At 51.7% G+C, this 17073-nt stretch overlaps 1 protein-coding gene across 1 annotated transcript in view; it reads left to right on the forward strand.

Moving 5' to 3' along the window:
* The window catches only part of NPR2 (natriuretic peptide receptor 2), a 103258-nt gene that overhangs the window by 70326 nt on the left and 15859 nt on the right, over positions 1-17073 (forward strand). Inside the window, exon 20 of the mRNA XM_069963384.1 lies at positions 10881-10979. Coding sequence (XP_069819485.1) covers positions 10881-10979 — 99 coding nt within the window. The remainder of the gene's footprint in view (positions 1-10880; positions 10980-17073) is intronic.

Genomic DNA, 17073 nt, shown 5'->3' on the forward strand with positions numbered 1-17073 from the left:
CGTACCTGTTTACCAAGGGGGTCAGGAACACTGGATGATCTGCAAATCAATCTTCTCACCAATGGTGTACTGTGAGGTGTCATGTTTCAGGCTTGCTGGGAATGTGTGTGGACATCTGGAGAGATTCAGGCTGCTTGATGGTAATTTATTTGGTACAGTTGCTCTTTCTATTTGCTATGTGCAGGTTCAAAGTGAAGTGAGTATTCATTGTGGAGCTGCAGGTCCAGAGCCCAGTGAGTATTCCATGCTTGTGGAGCTGCAGGTTCAGAGCTCTGTGGGTGCTCCATGCTTGTGGAGCTGTAGGTTCAGAGCCCAGTGAGTGTTCCATGCTTGTGGAGCTGCAGGTTCAGAGCTCTGTGGGTGTTCCATGCTTGTGGAGCTGCAGGTTCAGAGCTCTGTGGGTGTTCCATGCTTGTGAAGCTGCAGGTTCAGAGCTCTGTGAGTGTTCCATGCTTGTGGAGCTCCAGGTCCAGAGCCCAGTGAGTATTCCATGCTTGTGGAGCTGCAGGTCCAGAGCCCAGTGAGTATTCCATGCTTGTGGAGCTGCAGGTCCAGAGCCCAGTGAGTGTTCCATGCTTGTGGAGCTGTAGGTTCAGAGCCCAGTGAGTGTTCCATGCTTGTGGAGCTGCAGGTCCAGAGCCCAGTGAGTGTTCCATGCTTGTGGAGCTGCAGGTCCAGAGCCCAGTGAGTATTCCATGCTTGTGAAGCTGCAGGTCCAGAGCCCAGTGAGTATTCCATGCTTGTGGAGCTGCAGGTCCAGAGCCCAGTGAGTATTCCATGCTTGTGAAGCTGCAGGTCCAGAGCCCAGTGAGTATTCCATGCTTGTGGAGCTGCAGGTTCAGAGCCCAGTGAGTGTTCCATGCTTGTGGAGCTGCAGGTCCAGAGCCCAGTGAGTGTTCCATGCTTGTGAAGCTGCAGGTCCAGAGCCCAGTGAGTATTCCATGCTTATGGAGCTGCAGGTTCAGAGCTCTGTGAGTGTTCCATGCTTGTGGAGCTGTAGGTCAAGAGCCCTAGAGTGTTCCATGCTTGTGGAGCTGCAGGTCCCGAGCCCAGTGAGTATTCCATGCTTGTGGAGCTGCAGGTTCAGAGCCCAGTGAGTGTTCCATGCTTGTGAAGCTGCAGGTCCAGAGCCCAGTGAGTGTTCCATGCTTGTGAAGCTGCAGGTCCAGAGCCCAGTGAGTGTTCCATGCTTGTGAAGCTGCAGGTTCAGAGCTCTGTGAGTGTTCCAAGCTTATGGAGCTGCAGGTTCAGAGCTCTGTGAGTGTTCCATGCTTGTGGAGCTGCAGGTCCAGAGCCCAGTGAGTGTTCCATGCTTATGGAGCTGCAGGTTCAGAGCTCTGTGAGTGTTCCATGCTTATGGAGCTGCAGGTTCAGAGCTCTGTGAGTGTTCCATGCTTATGGAGCTGCAGGTTCAGAGCTCTGTGAGTGTTCCATGCTTGTGGAGCTGTAGGTCAAGAGCCCTAGAGTGTTCCATGCTTGTGGAGCTGCAGGTCCAGAGCCCAGTGAGTATTCCATGCTTGTGGAGCTGCAGGTTCAGAGCTCTGTGAGTGTTCCATGCTTGTGGAGCTGCAGGTTCAGAGCTCAGTGGGTGCTCCATGCTTGTGAAGCTGCAGGTTCAGAGCCCAGTGAGTGTTCCATGCTTGTGGAGCTGCAGGTTCAGAGCTCTGTGGGTGCTCCATGCTTGTGGAGCTGTAGGTTCAGAGCCCAGTGAGTGTTCCATGCTTGTGGAGCTGCAGGTCCAGAGCCCAGTGAGTGTTCCATGCTTGTAGAGCTGCAGGTTCAGAGCTCTGTGGGTGCTCCATGCTTGTGAAGCTGCAGGTTCAGAGCCCAGTGAGTGTTCCATGCTTGTAGAGCTGCAGGTTCAGAGCTCAGTGGGTGCTCCATGCTTGTGGAGCTGTAGGTTCAGAGCCCAGTGAGTGTTCCATGCTTGTGGAGCTGCAGGTCCAGAGCCCAGTGAGTGTTCCATGCTTGTAGAGCTGCAGGTTCAGAGCTCAGTGGGTGCTCCATGCTTGTAAAGCTGCTGGTTCAGAGCTCAGTGGGTGCTCCATGCTTGTAGAGCTGCAGGTTCAGAGCTCAGTGGGTGCTCCATGCTTGTAGAGCTGCAGGTTCAGAGCTCAGTGGGTGCTCCATGCTTGTAGAGCTGCAGGTTCAGAGCTCAGTGGGTGCTCCATGCTTGTGGAGCTGCAGGTTCAGAGCTCAGTGGATGCTCCATGCTTGTTGAGCTGCAGGTTCAGAGCTCAGTGGGTGCTCCATGCTTGTGGAGCTGCAGATTCAGAGCTCAGTGGGTGCTCCATGCTTGTAAAGCTGCAGGTTCAGAGCTCAGTGGGTGCTCTACGCTTGTGGAGCTGCAGGTTCAGAGCTCAGTGGGTGCTCCATGCTTGTTGAGCTGCAGGTTCAGAGCTCAGTGGGTGCTCCATACTTGTATCAGAGCTCAGGGCTCTGTGGGTAGATAGATAATAGGTAGAAAGGGAAAATGCAGCTCCTAAATCTCCACATTCATATGTAGCCTACACATGTGTGGAGCTCAGACGGAAGCTGCAGGATCAGGCAACAGACCCACTATTTGTATACCTTCTTTATGCCTTTATCCCAATGCATCCAGAAAAAAGAAGGAACTTTCCCAATAGAAGTAATGAAAGATATCAAACCCATTAGGACATCACTATAATAGGAGGGGCTTTCATAAACTAACATATCATGGGCTTATCTCCCCACAGCCTAAAGAAACAATCCCAGTCCTCAGGCACTTCAGGCCCATCGGAGCTCCACTTCCCCACAACGTCATTAGGTTATATGGTTGCTCCTTGGAAAAGCCTGGTCCATGTAGATTAGTGAGAAATGCTCAGTCCGACGTCAGCTCTGATGGAGTTATTCACTTTTTTTTCTGCTAAACAAAGACAAGAGCGGAGCAAAAATTCTCCTAAAAAGGAGAGAAGATCCAGGGCCGGAAAATATGTGAAGATCCATCAAAGAGTGGAAGGGAGACGGAGTCAGCGTGTCCTCCAGGGAGGCCTGCAGGGGAGGCAGCGAGGACCCCCCCATAGACACACATCGGGGGAGACGGAGGCAGCGTGTCCTCCAGGGAGGCCTGCAGGGGAGGCAGCGAGGACCCCCCCATAGACACACATCGGGGGGAGACGGAGGCAGCGTGTCCTCCAGGGAGGCCTGCAGGGGAGGCAGCGAGGACCCCCCCATAGACACACATCGGGGGGAGACGGAGTCAGCGTGTCCTCCAGGGAGGCCTGCAGGGGAGGCAGCGAGGACCCCCCCATAGACACACATCGGGGGGAGACGGAGTCAGCGTGTCCTCCAGGGAGGCCTGCAGGGGAGGCAGCGAGGACCCCCCCATAGACACACATCGGGTGGAGACGGAGGCAGCGTGTCCTCCAGGGAGGCCTGCAGGGGAGGCAGCGAGGACCCCCCCATAGACACACATCGGGTGGAGACGGAGGCAGCGTGTCCTCCAGGGAGGCCTGCAGGGGAGGCAGCGAGACCCCCCCCCCATAGACACACATCGGGGGGAGACGGAGGCAGCGTGTCCTCCAGGGAGGCCTGCAGGGGAGGCAGCGAGGACCCCCATCCCCCCCCCCCATAGACACACATCGGGGGGAGACGGAGGCAGCGTGTCCGCTAGGGAGGCCTGCAGGGGAGGCAGCGAGGACCCCCCCATAGACACACATCGGGGGGAGACGGAGGCAGCGTGTCCTCCAGGGAGGCCTGCAGGGGAGGCAGCGAGGACCCCCATCCCCCCCCCCCATAGACACACATCGGGGGGAGACGGAGGCAGCGTGTCCTCCAGGGAGGCCTGCAGGGGAGGCAGCGAGGACCCCCCCATAGACACACATCGGGGGGAGACGGAGGCAGCGTGTCCTCTAGGGAGGCCTGCAGGGGAGGCAGCGAGGACCCCCCCATAGACACACATCGGGGGGAGACGGAGTCAGCGTGTCCTCCAGGGAGGCCTGCAGGGGAGGCAGCGAGGACCCCCCCCCCCCCATAGACACACATCGGGGGGAGACGGAGTCAGCGTGTCCTCCAGGGAGGCCTGCAGGGGAGGCAGCGAGGACCCCCCCATAGACACACATCGGGGGGAGACGGAGGCAGCGTGTCCTCCAGGGAGGCCTGCAGGGGAGGCAGCGAGGACCCCCCCATAGACACACATCGGGGGTAGACGGAGGCAGCCTGTCCTCCAGGGAGGCCTGCAGGGGAGGCAGCGAGGACCCCCCCATAGACACACATCGGGGGGAGACGGAGTCAGCGTGTCCTCCAGGGAGGCCTGCAGGGGAGGCAGCGAGGACCCCCCCATAGACACACATCGGGGGGAGACGGAGGCAGCGTGTCCTCCAGGGAGGCCTGCAGGGGAGGCAGCGAGGACCCCCCCATAGACACACATCGGGGGGAGACGGAGTCAGCGTGTCCTCCAGGGAGGCCTGCAGGGGAGGCAGCGAGGAACCCCCCCCATAGACACACATCGGGGGAGACGGAGGCAGCGTGTCCTCCAGGGAGGCCTGCAGGGGAGGCAGCGAGGACCCCCCCCATAGACACACATAGGGGGGAGACGGAGTCAGCGTGTCCTCCAGGGAGGCCTGCAGGGGAGGCAGCGAGGACCCCCCCATAGACACACATCGGGGGTAGACGGAGGCAGCATGTCCTCCAGGGAGGCCTGCAGGGGAGGCAGCGAGGACCCCCCCATAGACACACATCGGGGGGAGACGGAGGCAGCGTGTCCTCCAGGGAGGCCTGCAGGGGAGGCAGCGAGGACCCCCCCATAGACACACATAGGGGGGAGACGGAGTCAGCGTGTCCTCCAGGGAGGCCTGCAGGGGAGGCAGCGAGGACCCCCCCATAGACACACATAGGGGGGAGACGGAGTCAGCGTGTCCTCCAGGGAGGCCTGCAGGGGAGGCAGCGAGGAACCCCCCCCCCCCCATAGACACACATCGGGGGGAGACAAAGTCAGCGTGTCCTCCAGGGAGGCCTGCAGGGGAGGCAGCGAGGACCCCCCCATAGACACACATCGGGGGGAGACGGAGGCAGCGTGTCCTCTAGGGAGGCCTGCAGGGGAGGCAGCGAGGACCCCCATCCCCCCCCCCCCATAGACACACATCGGGGGGAGACGGAGGCAGCGTGTCCTCCAGGGAGGCCTGCAGGGGAGGCAGCGAGGACCCCCCCATAGACACACATCGGGGGGAGACGGAGTCAGCGTGTCCTCCAGGGAGGCCTGCAGGGGAGGCAGCGAGGAACCCCCCCCCCCCCCCCCATAGACACAAATCGGGGGGAGACGGAGGCAGCGTGTCCGCTAGGGAGGCCTGCAGGGGAGGCAGCGAGGACCCCCCCCCCCTCCCCATAGACACACATCGGGGGGAGACGGAGGCAGCGTGTCCTCCAGGGAGGCCTGCAGGGGAGGCAGCGAGGACCCCCCCCCATAGACACACATCGGGGGGAGACGGAGGCAGCGTGTCCTCCAGGGAGGCCTGCAGGGGAGGCAGCGAGGACCCCCCCCCCCCCATAGACACACATCGGGGGGAGACGGAGGCAGCGTGTCCTCCAGGGAGGCCTGCAGGGGAGGCAGCGAGGACCCCCCCCCATAGACACACATCGGGGGGAGACGGAGGCAGCGTGTCCTCCAGGGAGGCCTGCAGGGGAGGCAGCGAGGACCCCCCCATAGACACACATCGGGGGGAGATGGAGTCAGCGTGTCCTCCAGGGAGGCCTGCAGAGGAGGTAGCGAGGACCCCCCCATAGACACACATCGGGGGAGACGGAGGCAGCGTGTCCTCCAGGGAGGCCTGCAGAGGAGGCAGCGAGGACCCCCTCCCCATAGACACACATCGGGGGGAGACGGAGTCAGCGTGTCCTCCAGGGAGGCCTGCAGGGGAGGCAGCGAGGACCCCCCCATAGACACACATCGGGGGGAGACGGAGGCAGCGTGTCCTCCAGGGAGGCCTGCAGAGGAGGTAGCGAGGACCCCCCCATAGACACACATCGGGGGGAGACGGAGTCAGCGTGTCCTCCAGGGAGGCCTGCAGAGGAGGCAGCGAGGACCCCCCCATAGACACACATCGGGGGAGACGGAGGCAGCGTATCCTCCAGGGAGGCCTGCAGGGGAGGCAGCAAGGACCCCCCCCCCCAATAGACACACATCGGGGGGAGACGGAGGCAGCGTGTCCTCCTGGGAGGCCTGCAGGGGAGGCAGCGAGGACCCCCCCATAGACACACATCGGGGGGAGACGGAGTCAGCGTGTCCTCCAGGGAGGCCTGCAGGGGAGGCAGCAAGGACCCCCCCCCCCAATAGACACACATCGGGGGGAGACGGAGGCAGCGTGTCCTCCAGGGAGGCCTGCAGGGGAGGCAGCGAGGACCCCCCCATAGACACACATCGGGGGGAGACGGAGGCAGCGTGTCCTCCAGGGAGGCCTGCAGGGGAGGCAGCGAGGGCCCTCCCCCCCCATAGACACACATCGGGGGGAGACGGAGTCAGCGTGTCCTCCAGGGAGGCCTGCAGGGGAGGCAGCGAGGACCCCCCCCCCATAGACACACATCGGGGGGAGACGGAGTCAGCGTGTCCTCCAGGGAGGCCTGCAGGGGAGGCAGCGAGGACCCCCCCATAGACACACATCGGGGGGCCATGCCAGGCCACAAGAATGAACGATTATAACCCAATATTACACAGCATGTCTAGAGGAGAGCGCTATGTCCCTCCGGAACCTTCCAACCTGGACGTCCTAAACTTCCCACATATATTAGATTTATTGTCCACTAGAGATGAGTGAATGACCAATCTGCAAATCGCGTTGTTCCTATCTGATTCTGCCCGCCAGGCCGCTCCTCCCCGCTGCTGGGAGAAGATGGATCCAGTCCTGGGAAACTTCTAAAAAGTTTCTGGAGAGGAGTGTCAGGGAGCGGAGCAGACTTCAAAGCCGGCAGCTAAAGAGCAGAAAGCAGATAGGAACAAAGCCAAAGCCATTCATGTCATTCCTCCTGGAGAGCGAAACGCAGTCACAAGAACGGTCATCAGACTCATCACATGGACAGAAGTCGGCTGATAGTTGGATAAGGATGCTGACAGAATGTTCCCAAATCCGTCACTGCTCAGGTATGGCCGGTGTGTACAGCTGTCAGGGCCGTCACTGCTCAGGTATGGCCGTCACTGCTCAGGTATGGCCGGTGTGTACAGCTGTCAGGGCCGTCACTGCTCAGGTATGGCCGTCACTGCTCAGGTATGGCCGGTGTGTACAGCTGTCAGGGCCGTCACTGCTCATGTATGGCCGGTGTGTACAGCTGTCAGGGCCGTCACTGCTCAGGTATGGCCGTCACTGCTCAGGTATGGCCGGTGTGTACAGCTGTCAGGGCCGTCACTGCTCAGGTATGGCCGGTGTATACAGCTGTCAGGGCCGTCACTGCTCAGGTATGGCCGGTGTGTACAGCTGTCAGGGCCGTCACTGCTCAGGTGTGGCCGGTGTGTACAGCTGTCAGGGCCGTCACTGCTCAGGTATGGCCGTCACTGCTCAGGTATGGCCGGTGTGTACAGCTGTCAGGGCCGTCACTGCTCAGGTATGGCCGTCACTGCTCACGTATGGCCGGCGTGTACAGCTGTCAGGGCCGTCACTGCTCACGTATGGCCGGTGTGTACAGCTGTCAGGGCCGTCACTGCTCACGTATGGCCGGTGTGTACAGCTGTCAGGGCCGTCACTGCTCAGGTATGGCCGGTGTGTACAGCTGTCAGGGCCGTCACTGCTCAGGTATGGCCGGTGTGTACAGCTGTCAGGGCCGTCACTGCTCAGGTATGGCCGTCACTGCTCACGTATGGCCGGCGTGTACAGCTGTCAGGGCTGTCACTGCTCACATATGGCCGGTGTGTACAGCTGTCAGGGCTGTCACTGCTCAGGTATGGCCGGTGTGTACAGCTGTCAGGGCCGTCACTGCTCAGGTATGGCCGGTGTATACAGCTGTCAGGGCTGTCACTGCTCAGGTATGGCCGGTGTGTACAGCTGTCAGGGCCGTCACTGCTCAGGTATGGCCGGTGTGTACAGCTGTCAGGGCCGTCACTGCTCAGGTATGGCCGGTGTGTACAGCTGTCAGGGCCGTCACTGCTCAGGTATGGCCGGTGTGTACAGCTGTCAGGGCCGTCACTGCTCAGGTATGGCCGTCACTGCTCACGTATGGCCGGCGTGTACAGCTGTCAGGGCCGTCACTGCTCACGTATGGCCGGTGTGTACAGCTGTCAGGGCTGTCACTGCTCAGGTATGGCCGGTGTGTATGCAGTGTCCCAGAACAGCCATTCTCATGCTCACACTTTTATTATAACCAGTTCTGTTCTGGAAAGCTATGGTCCACTGCAAACTGCGTGTATTGTGTTACCCTTCTCAGTATTCAGGTCTGCTATTTCAGTCATTTATTGCATGTGTATTCAGGTATCAGTGTCAAAAGGTATTATGTCGCCTCCTAGTGTTCAAGTATGGTACTTCTCGTGTATATTTCTCTGTATATGCCTAATGGTGTGATGATGCAATGGCTGGATGTCACGTGACTGTGCCCTGCTTCCATGGTAACACCAATGGTCATCGAGCTTTTGGCTGGGTTACCATGTGACTTCCTGTGCTACCTCAGTCTATTCCCTGCCACATAGGGGGTAGGTCGTGAGTCGAGTCTTGTCCTCCACCATCAGGAGACAAGTTGTGTGTCCTTCCTCTCTCCCTGCTAAGAGAGAGGCCTGCGTGTGCTCTGCTGCTCCAGTCCGCTGGCTGTGTTCCTGTCTCAAGTCTCAAGATTCTCATCTGGGTGTCGATTCTTCAGTCATTCTTCAGTTCATCTCCTCATCATCTTCTCTAATCATCAACAGCAAGTATTTCATTCAAGTCTCATTCCACCCAGCATCTTATCCTCAGTATCACTACTACTCCCATTATTCAGCACGCTTATCTCACAGCCTATTGCAGCATCACCCATTACTCTGCCTTATTCCCGGTTGCATCCGGAGAGACTGTTACTACTAGTTACCACCGTTACAATAAATATACAACTACCGTTGTTTCTGAACCCTGGCATTGGTGTGATCATTGGTGCCCTGACTAAGGACAACGAGGAATCGCACGCCCAGTATTCCCGCAGGGTCAGGAGCCCGGCTTCCAGCTGTATCACCCTCGTGCCTACACCGTGACCACTATATCCTACAGCTGCCCCGGTTCCTGCACCCTCACAACATCTGCACTGCGGAAGTGGCCCCCAGGGGCCAGGGCGTAGCATGTACAGCTGTCAGGGCCGTCACTGCTCAGGTATGGCCGGTGTGTACAGCTGTCAGGGCCGTCACTGCTCAGGTATGGCCGGTGTGTACAGCTGTCAGGGCCGTCACTGCTCACTTATGGCCGGTGTGTACAGCTGTCAGGGCCGTCACTGCTCAGGTGTGGCCGGTGTGTACAGCTGTCAGGGCCGTCACTGCTCAGGTATGGCCGGTGTGTACAGCTGTCAGGGCCGTCACTGCTCAGGTATGGCCGGTGTGTACAGCTGTCAGGGCCGTCACTGCTCAGGTATGGCCGGTGTGTACAGCTGTCAGGGCCGTCACTGCTCAGGTATGGCCGGTGTGTACAGCTGTCAGGGCCGTCACTGCTCAGGTATGGCCGGTGTGTACAGCTGTCAGGGCCGTCACTGCTCAGGTATGGCCGGTGTGTACAGCTGTCAGGGCCGTCACTGCTCAGGTATGGCCGGTGTGTACAGCTGTCAGGGCCTGGACCTCCTATTACATGGAGTCAGGCAGACACCCCCTGTCACACGGCCACACTTCCGTCCATACATGATGAATGACACCGGGTAGAGGAGGAAGAATCATCCTATAAGAGCAGAGGTGACAGCTGTACCGCCAGTACTGCCCTGATGGCGGCCCTGGGTGACAGCAGGTCCTGGATACAGATGAGGTCACCAAAGAATTTCCCAGAATCCCAAAAATAAAATGTCCGACCTGGTATCATTGTGTCATGGTAGCATGCAGTCAGTCAGTGCAGTGAGGATGGTTGGCCCGGCATCATTCTGTCCTCAGTGACGTGTGATATACCGTATATATTATAATACGTGATATACCGTATATATTAGAATACATGATATACCGTATATAATAGAATACATGATATACCGTATATATTAGAATACTTGATATACCGTATATATTAGAATACATGATATACTGTATATATTAGAATACATGATATATACGGTATATATTAGAATACATGATATACCGTATATATTAGAATACATGATATACCGTATATAATAGAATACGTGATATACCGTATATATTAGAATACATGATATATCGTATATAATAGAATGTCCGCCTGGCATCATTCTGTCCTCAGTGACGTGTGATATACCGTATATATTATAATACGTGATATACCGTATATATTAGAATACATGATATACCGTATATAATAGAATACGTGATATACCGTATATATTAGAATACATGATATATCGTATATAATAGAATGTCCGCCTGGCATCATTCTGTCCTCAGTGACGTGTGATATACCGTATATATTATAATACGTGATATACCGTATATAATAGAATACGTGATATACCGTATATAATAGAATACATGATATACCGTATATAATAGAATACGTGATATGCCATATATAATAGAATACTTGATATACCGTATATATTAGAATACATGATATACTGTATATATTAGAATACATGATATACCGTATATAATAGAATACATGATATACCGTATATATTAGAATACATGATATACCGTATATAATAGAATACATGATATACCGTATATATTAGAATACATGATATATCGTATATAATAGAATGTCCGCCTGGCATCATTCTGTCCTCAGTGACGTGTGTCACCTCTGTCTGTCCAGGTCCAGTCTGTGCCGGTGTGGTTGGACTGAAGATGCCGCGCTACTGCCTGTTTGGTGACACAGTGAACACGGCCTCGCGGATGGAGTCTAATGGGGAAGGTGAGAACCGTCTCATGTACAGTGGGAGACATGTGGCCTTCACAGGGGGATACACACAGCTTTCAGGAGGAAAAGCCTTAAAGGGGCACTCCACAGAAACAAGCTTTCAAATCAACTGGTATCAGAAAGTTATACTGATTTGGTGCCTCCTTGCTCCACCTCCAAAGGGCATTGTCAGGTCCCTGTGCTGAGGGCGGGGTGCCTCCTTGCTCCACCTCCAAAGGGCATTGTCAGGTCCCTGTGCTGAGGGCGGGGTGCCTCCTTGCTCCACCTCCAAAGGGCATTGTCAGGTCCCTGTACTGAGGGCGGGGTGCCTCCTTGCTCCACCTCCCATCGAGCAGGGTCATAAGGAGTTACAGCCCACAGGACAAGGGCTAGGGACCGGAGAATAAATCCTATTTCTCAGTTCTGGAGGCACAGACTGATATACATGGAGGGTAGGGACCATATATAATAGTGTGATATACCGTATATAATAGAGTGTAAGATATACCATATATAATAGTGTGATATACCGTATATAATAGAGTGCATGATATACCATATATAATAGTGTGATATACCGTATATAATAGAGTGCATGATATACCATATATAATAGTGTGATATACCGTATATAATAGAGTGTAAGATATACCATATATAATAGTGTGATATACCGTATATAATAGAGTGTAAGATATACCATATATAATAGTGTGATATACCGTATATAATAGAGTGCATGATATACCATATATAATAGTGTGATATACCGTATATAATAGAGTGCATGATATACCATATATAATAGTGTGATATACCGTATATAATAGAGTGTAAGATATACCATATATAATAGTGTGATATACCGTATATAATAGAGTGCATGATATACCATATATAATAGTGTGATATACCGTATATAATAGAGTGCATGATATACCATATATAATAGTGTGATATACCGTATATAATAGAGTGTAAGATATACCATATATAATAGTGTGATATACCGTATATAATAGAGTGCATGATATACCATATATAATAGTGTGATATACCGTATATAATAGAGTGCATGATATACCATATATAATAGTGATATACCGTATATAATAGAGTGCATGATATACCATATATAATAGTGTGATATACCGTATATAATAGAGTGCATGATATACCATATATAATAGTGTGATATACCGTATATAATAGAGTGCATGATATACCATATATAATAGTTTGATATACCGTATATAATAGAGTGTAAGATATACCATATATAATAGTGTGATATACCGTATATAATAGAGTGCATGATATACCATATATAATAGTGTGATATACCGTATATAATAGAGTGCATGATATACCATATATAATAGTGTGATATACCGTATATAATAGAGTGCATGATATACCATATATAATAGTGTGATATACCGTATATAATAGAGTGCATGATATACCATATATAATAGTGTGATATACCGTATATATAGAGTGTAAGATATACCATATATAATAGTGTGATATACCGTATATAATAGAGTGCATGATATACCATATATAATAGTGTGATATACCGTATATAATAGAGTGCATGATATACCATATATAATAGTGTGATATACCGTATATAATAGAGTGCATGATATACCATATATAATAGTGTGATATACCGTATATAATAGAGTGCATGATATACCATATATAATAGTGTGATATACCGTATATAATAGAGTGTAAGATATACCATATATAATAGTGTGATATACCGTATATAATAGAGTGCATGATATACCATATATAATAGTGTGATATACCGTATATAATAGAGTGCATGATATACCATATATAATAGTGTGATATACCGTATATAATAGAGTGTAAGATATACCATATATATAGTGTGATATACCGTATATAATAGAGTGCATGATATACCATATATAATAGTGTGATATACCGTATATAATAGAGTGCATGATATACCATATATAATAGTGTGATATACCGTATATAATAGAGTGCATGATATACCATATATAATAGTGTGATATACCGTATATAATAGAGTGCATGATATACCATATATAATAGTGTGATATACCGTATATAATAGAGTGCATGATATACCATATATAATAGTGTGATATACCGTATATAATAGAGTGCATGATATACCATATATAATAGTGTGATATACCGTATATAATAGAGTGCATGATATACCATATATAATAGTGTGATATACCGTATATAATAGAGTGTAAGATATACCATATATAATAGTGTGATATACCGTATATAATAGAGTGCATGATATACCATATATAATAGTGTGATATACCGTATATATCATGCACTATAATATACAGTGTGTCACGCACTATTATATACGTTATATCAAACACACTACTATATACGGTATATCACACACTCTATTATACATGGTATATTACACTATTAGGCTATGTTCACACTGCGTATGATTCCGTCCGTATTTCGTACGCTGGCGTACATGTGCGGCTGAAACTACGTCCGTGGGAAAAATCGACATGCGGCGAACATACGCCCGTAGTAGAGTTCTGCTTCCCTAGCTTGTTTCGTAGCGATCTGAGGCAGCTCATTTACTTGGAAATCTTCGCCCAATAAACTACACAGAACCTTTTGGATCGAAAAATCAAGTTCAATTTGGCTGAAATAAGGACTGCGTACGGGACCGCATAGAAATCCACGGCCGTGAGTTGGAACATTTCCGGCCGCAAACAATGGTCTTGTTCATTTTTCACGGCGGCGTATACAATCCGGTCGTAAGTTCATACGTAGTGTGCATTGTGCGGCCGTATATCGTAAACTTTCAAGTGAACGCATCAAGCTGAAAACTACGGGCGTATATTCGTGGTTCACACAACGGACGGATTCATACGCAGTGTGAACATAGCCTTATACCGTATATAATAGTATGTGATACCATATATATCACACATTCTATTTTACACGGTATTATCACACACTATGTTATATAGGTATATCACACTATTATATACGGTATAACAGGGTGCGTGATATACCATACATAATAGTGATATACTGTGTATAATAGAGTGCTGAACATCAGTAGTATATAGCCCGCTGTGCGCTCCCTCAGTAGTATATAGCCCCCCTGTGCCCTCCTCCAGTAGTATATAGACCCTTGTGTGCCCCCTTAGTAGTAAAAAGTCCCCCTGTGTGCTCTTCCCAGGGGTATATAGCCCCCTGTGTGCTCCCCCAGTAGTATATAGCCCCCTTGTGCACTCCCCAGTAGTATATAGTCTCCCTGTACTTCCCCCCAGTGATATATAGCCTTCCTGTGCTCCCCCAGTAGCATATAGCCCCCCTGTACTTCCCCCCCCCCAGTGATATATAGCCCCCCTGTACTTCCCCCCCCCCCAGTGATATATAGCCCCCCTGTACTCCCCCCCCCAGTGATATATAGCCCCCCTGTACTCCCCCCCCCAGTGATATATAGCCCCCCTGTACTCCCCCCCCCCCCCCAGTGATATATAGCCTTCCTGTGCTCCCCCAGTAGCATATAGCCCCTCCCACAAGAGTGACTGACAGAGAGGGAGCCAATGGCTCGTTACAAGCGCTAATAGTTACTGTGCAAAGTGGAGCAATGCAGCTCAGTATACAGGTATACTGAGCTGCAGCCGGGGTAAGGACAGCTGGCCTCCGCGGTCCGCCAGGGCCCATGCCGTATAAATATTGTGTATAATAAAGTGCGTAATATACTGTGTATAATAGAATGCATGATATACGGTATATAATAAGCAGGTCTCATAAAGAGTCAGTCCTTGGTGTGTGGTGGGTGATACTCTCTGCCCCTGTATTATATGGGCAATGGGAAAGGGAGGTCTATAGTGATGGCGGTACAGGAGCTCTATAGTGATGACGGTACAGGAGCTCTATAATGATGACGGTACAGGAGCTCTATAGTGATGACGGTACAGGAGGGAGCTCTATAGTGATGACGGTACAGGAGGGAGCTCTATAGTGATGACGGTACAGGAGCTCTATAGTGATGACGGTACAGGAGGGAGGTCTATAGTGATGACGGTACAGGAGGTCTATAGTGATGACGGTACAGGAGGTCTATAGTGATGACGGTACAGGAGGGAGCTCTATAGTGATGACGGTACAGGAGGGAGCTCTATAGTGATGACGGTACAGGAGGTCTATAGTGATGACGGTACAGGAGGGAGGTCTATAGTGATGACGGTACAGGAGGGAGGTCTATAGTGATGACGGTACAGGAGGTCTATAGTGATGACGGTACAGGAGGTCTATAGTGATGACGGTACAGGAGGGAGGTCTATAGTGATGACGGTACAGGAGGGAGCTCTATAGTGATGACGGTACATGAGCTCTATAGTGATGACGGTACAGGAGCTCTATAGTGATGACGGTACAGGAGGGAGCTCTATAGTGATGACGGTACAGGAGGGAGGTCTATAGTGATGACGGTACAGGAGGGAGCTCTATAGTGATGGCGGTACAGGAGGTCTATAGTGATGACGGTACAGGAGCTCTATAGTGATGACGGTACAGGAGCTCTATAGTGATGAAGGTACACGAGGGAGCTCTATAGTGATGACAGTACAGGAGCTCTATAGTGATGACGGTACAGGAGCTCTATAGTGATGACGGTACAGGAGGGGGCGCTATAGTGATGACGGTACAGGAGGTCTATAGTGATGACGGTACAGGAGCTCTATAGTGATGACGGTACAGGAGCTCTATAGTGATGACGGTACAGGAGGTCTATAGTGATGACGGTACAGGAGCTCTATAGTGATGACGGTACAGGAGCTCTATAGTGATGACGGTACAGGAGCTCTATAGTGATGACGGTACAGGAGGTCTATAGTGATGACGGTACAGGAGGGTGGTCTATAGTGATGACGGTACAGGAGGGAGCTCTATAGTGATGACGGTACAGGAGGGAGGTCTATAGTGATGACGGTACAGGAGGTCTATAGTGATGACGGTACAGGAGGGGGCGCTATAGTGATGACGGTACAGGAGGGGGCGCTATAGTGATGACGGTACAGGAGCTCTATAGTGATGACGGTACAGGAGGGAGGTCTATAGTGATGACGGTACAGGAGCTCTATAGTGATGACGGTACAGGAGGGAGGTCTATAGTGATGACAGTACAGGAGGTCTATAGTGATGACGGTACAGGAGGTCTATAGTGATGACGGTACAGGAGGTCTATAGTGATGACGGTACAGGAGCTCTATAGTGATGACGGTACAGGAGCTCTATAGTGATGACGGTACAGGAGCTCTATAGTGATGACGGTACAGGAGGGAGGTCTATAGTGATGACTGTACAGGAGCTCTATAGTGATGACGGTACAGGAGCTCTATAGTGATGACGGTACAGGAGGGAGGTCTATAGTGATGACGGTACAGGAGCTCTATAGTGATGACGGTACAGGAGCTCTATAGTGATGACGGTACAGGAGGGGGCGCTATAGTGATGACGGTACAGGAGGTCTATAGTGATGACGGTACAGGAGGGAGGTCTATAGTGATGACGGTACAGGAGGGTGGTCTATAGTGATGACGGTACAGGAGCTCTATAGTGATGACGGTACAGGAGCTCTATAGTGATGACGGTACAGGAGCTCTATAGTGATGACGGTACAGGAGGTCTATAGTGATGACGGTACAGGAGCTCTATAGTGATGACGGTACAGGAGGGAGGTCTATAGTGATGACGGTACAGGAGCTCTATAGTGATGACGGTACAGGAGGGAGGTCTATAGTGATGACAGTACAGGAGGTCTATAGTGATGACGGTACAGGAGGTCTATAGTGATGACGGTACAGGAGGTCTATAGTGATGACGGTACAGGAGCTCTATAGTGATGACGGTACAGGAGCTCTATAGTGATGACGGTACAGGAGCTCTATAGTGATGACGGTACAGGAGGGAGGTCTATAGTGATGACTGTACAGGAGCTCTATATTGATGACGGTACAGGAGCTCTCTAGTGATGACGGTACAGGAGGGAGGGTCTATAGTGATGACGGTACAGGAGCTCTATAGTGATGACGGT

The sequence above is a fragment of the Dendropsophus ebraccatus genome, chromosome 3 (assembly GCF_027789765.1).
Source record: "Dendropsophus ebraccatus isolate aDenEbr1 chromosome 3, aDenEbr1.pat, whole genome shotgun sequence".
Classification (NCBI taxonomy): Eukaryota; Metazoa; Chordata; class Amphibia; order Anura; family Hylidae; genus Dendropsophus; species Dendropsophus ebraccatus.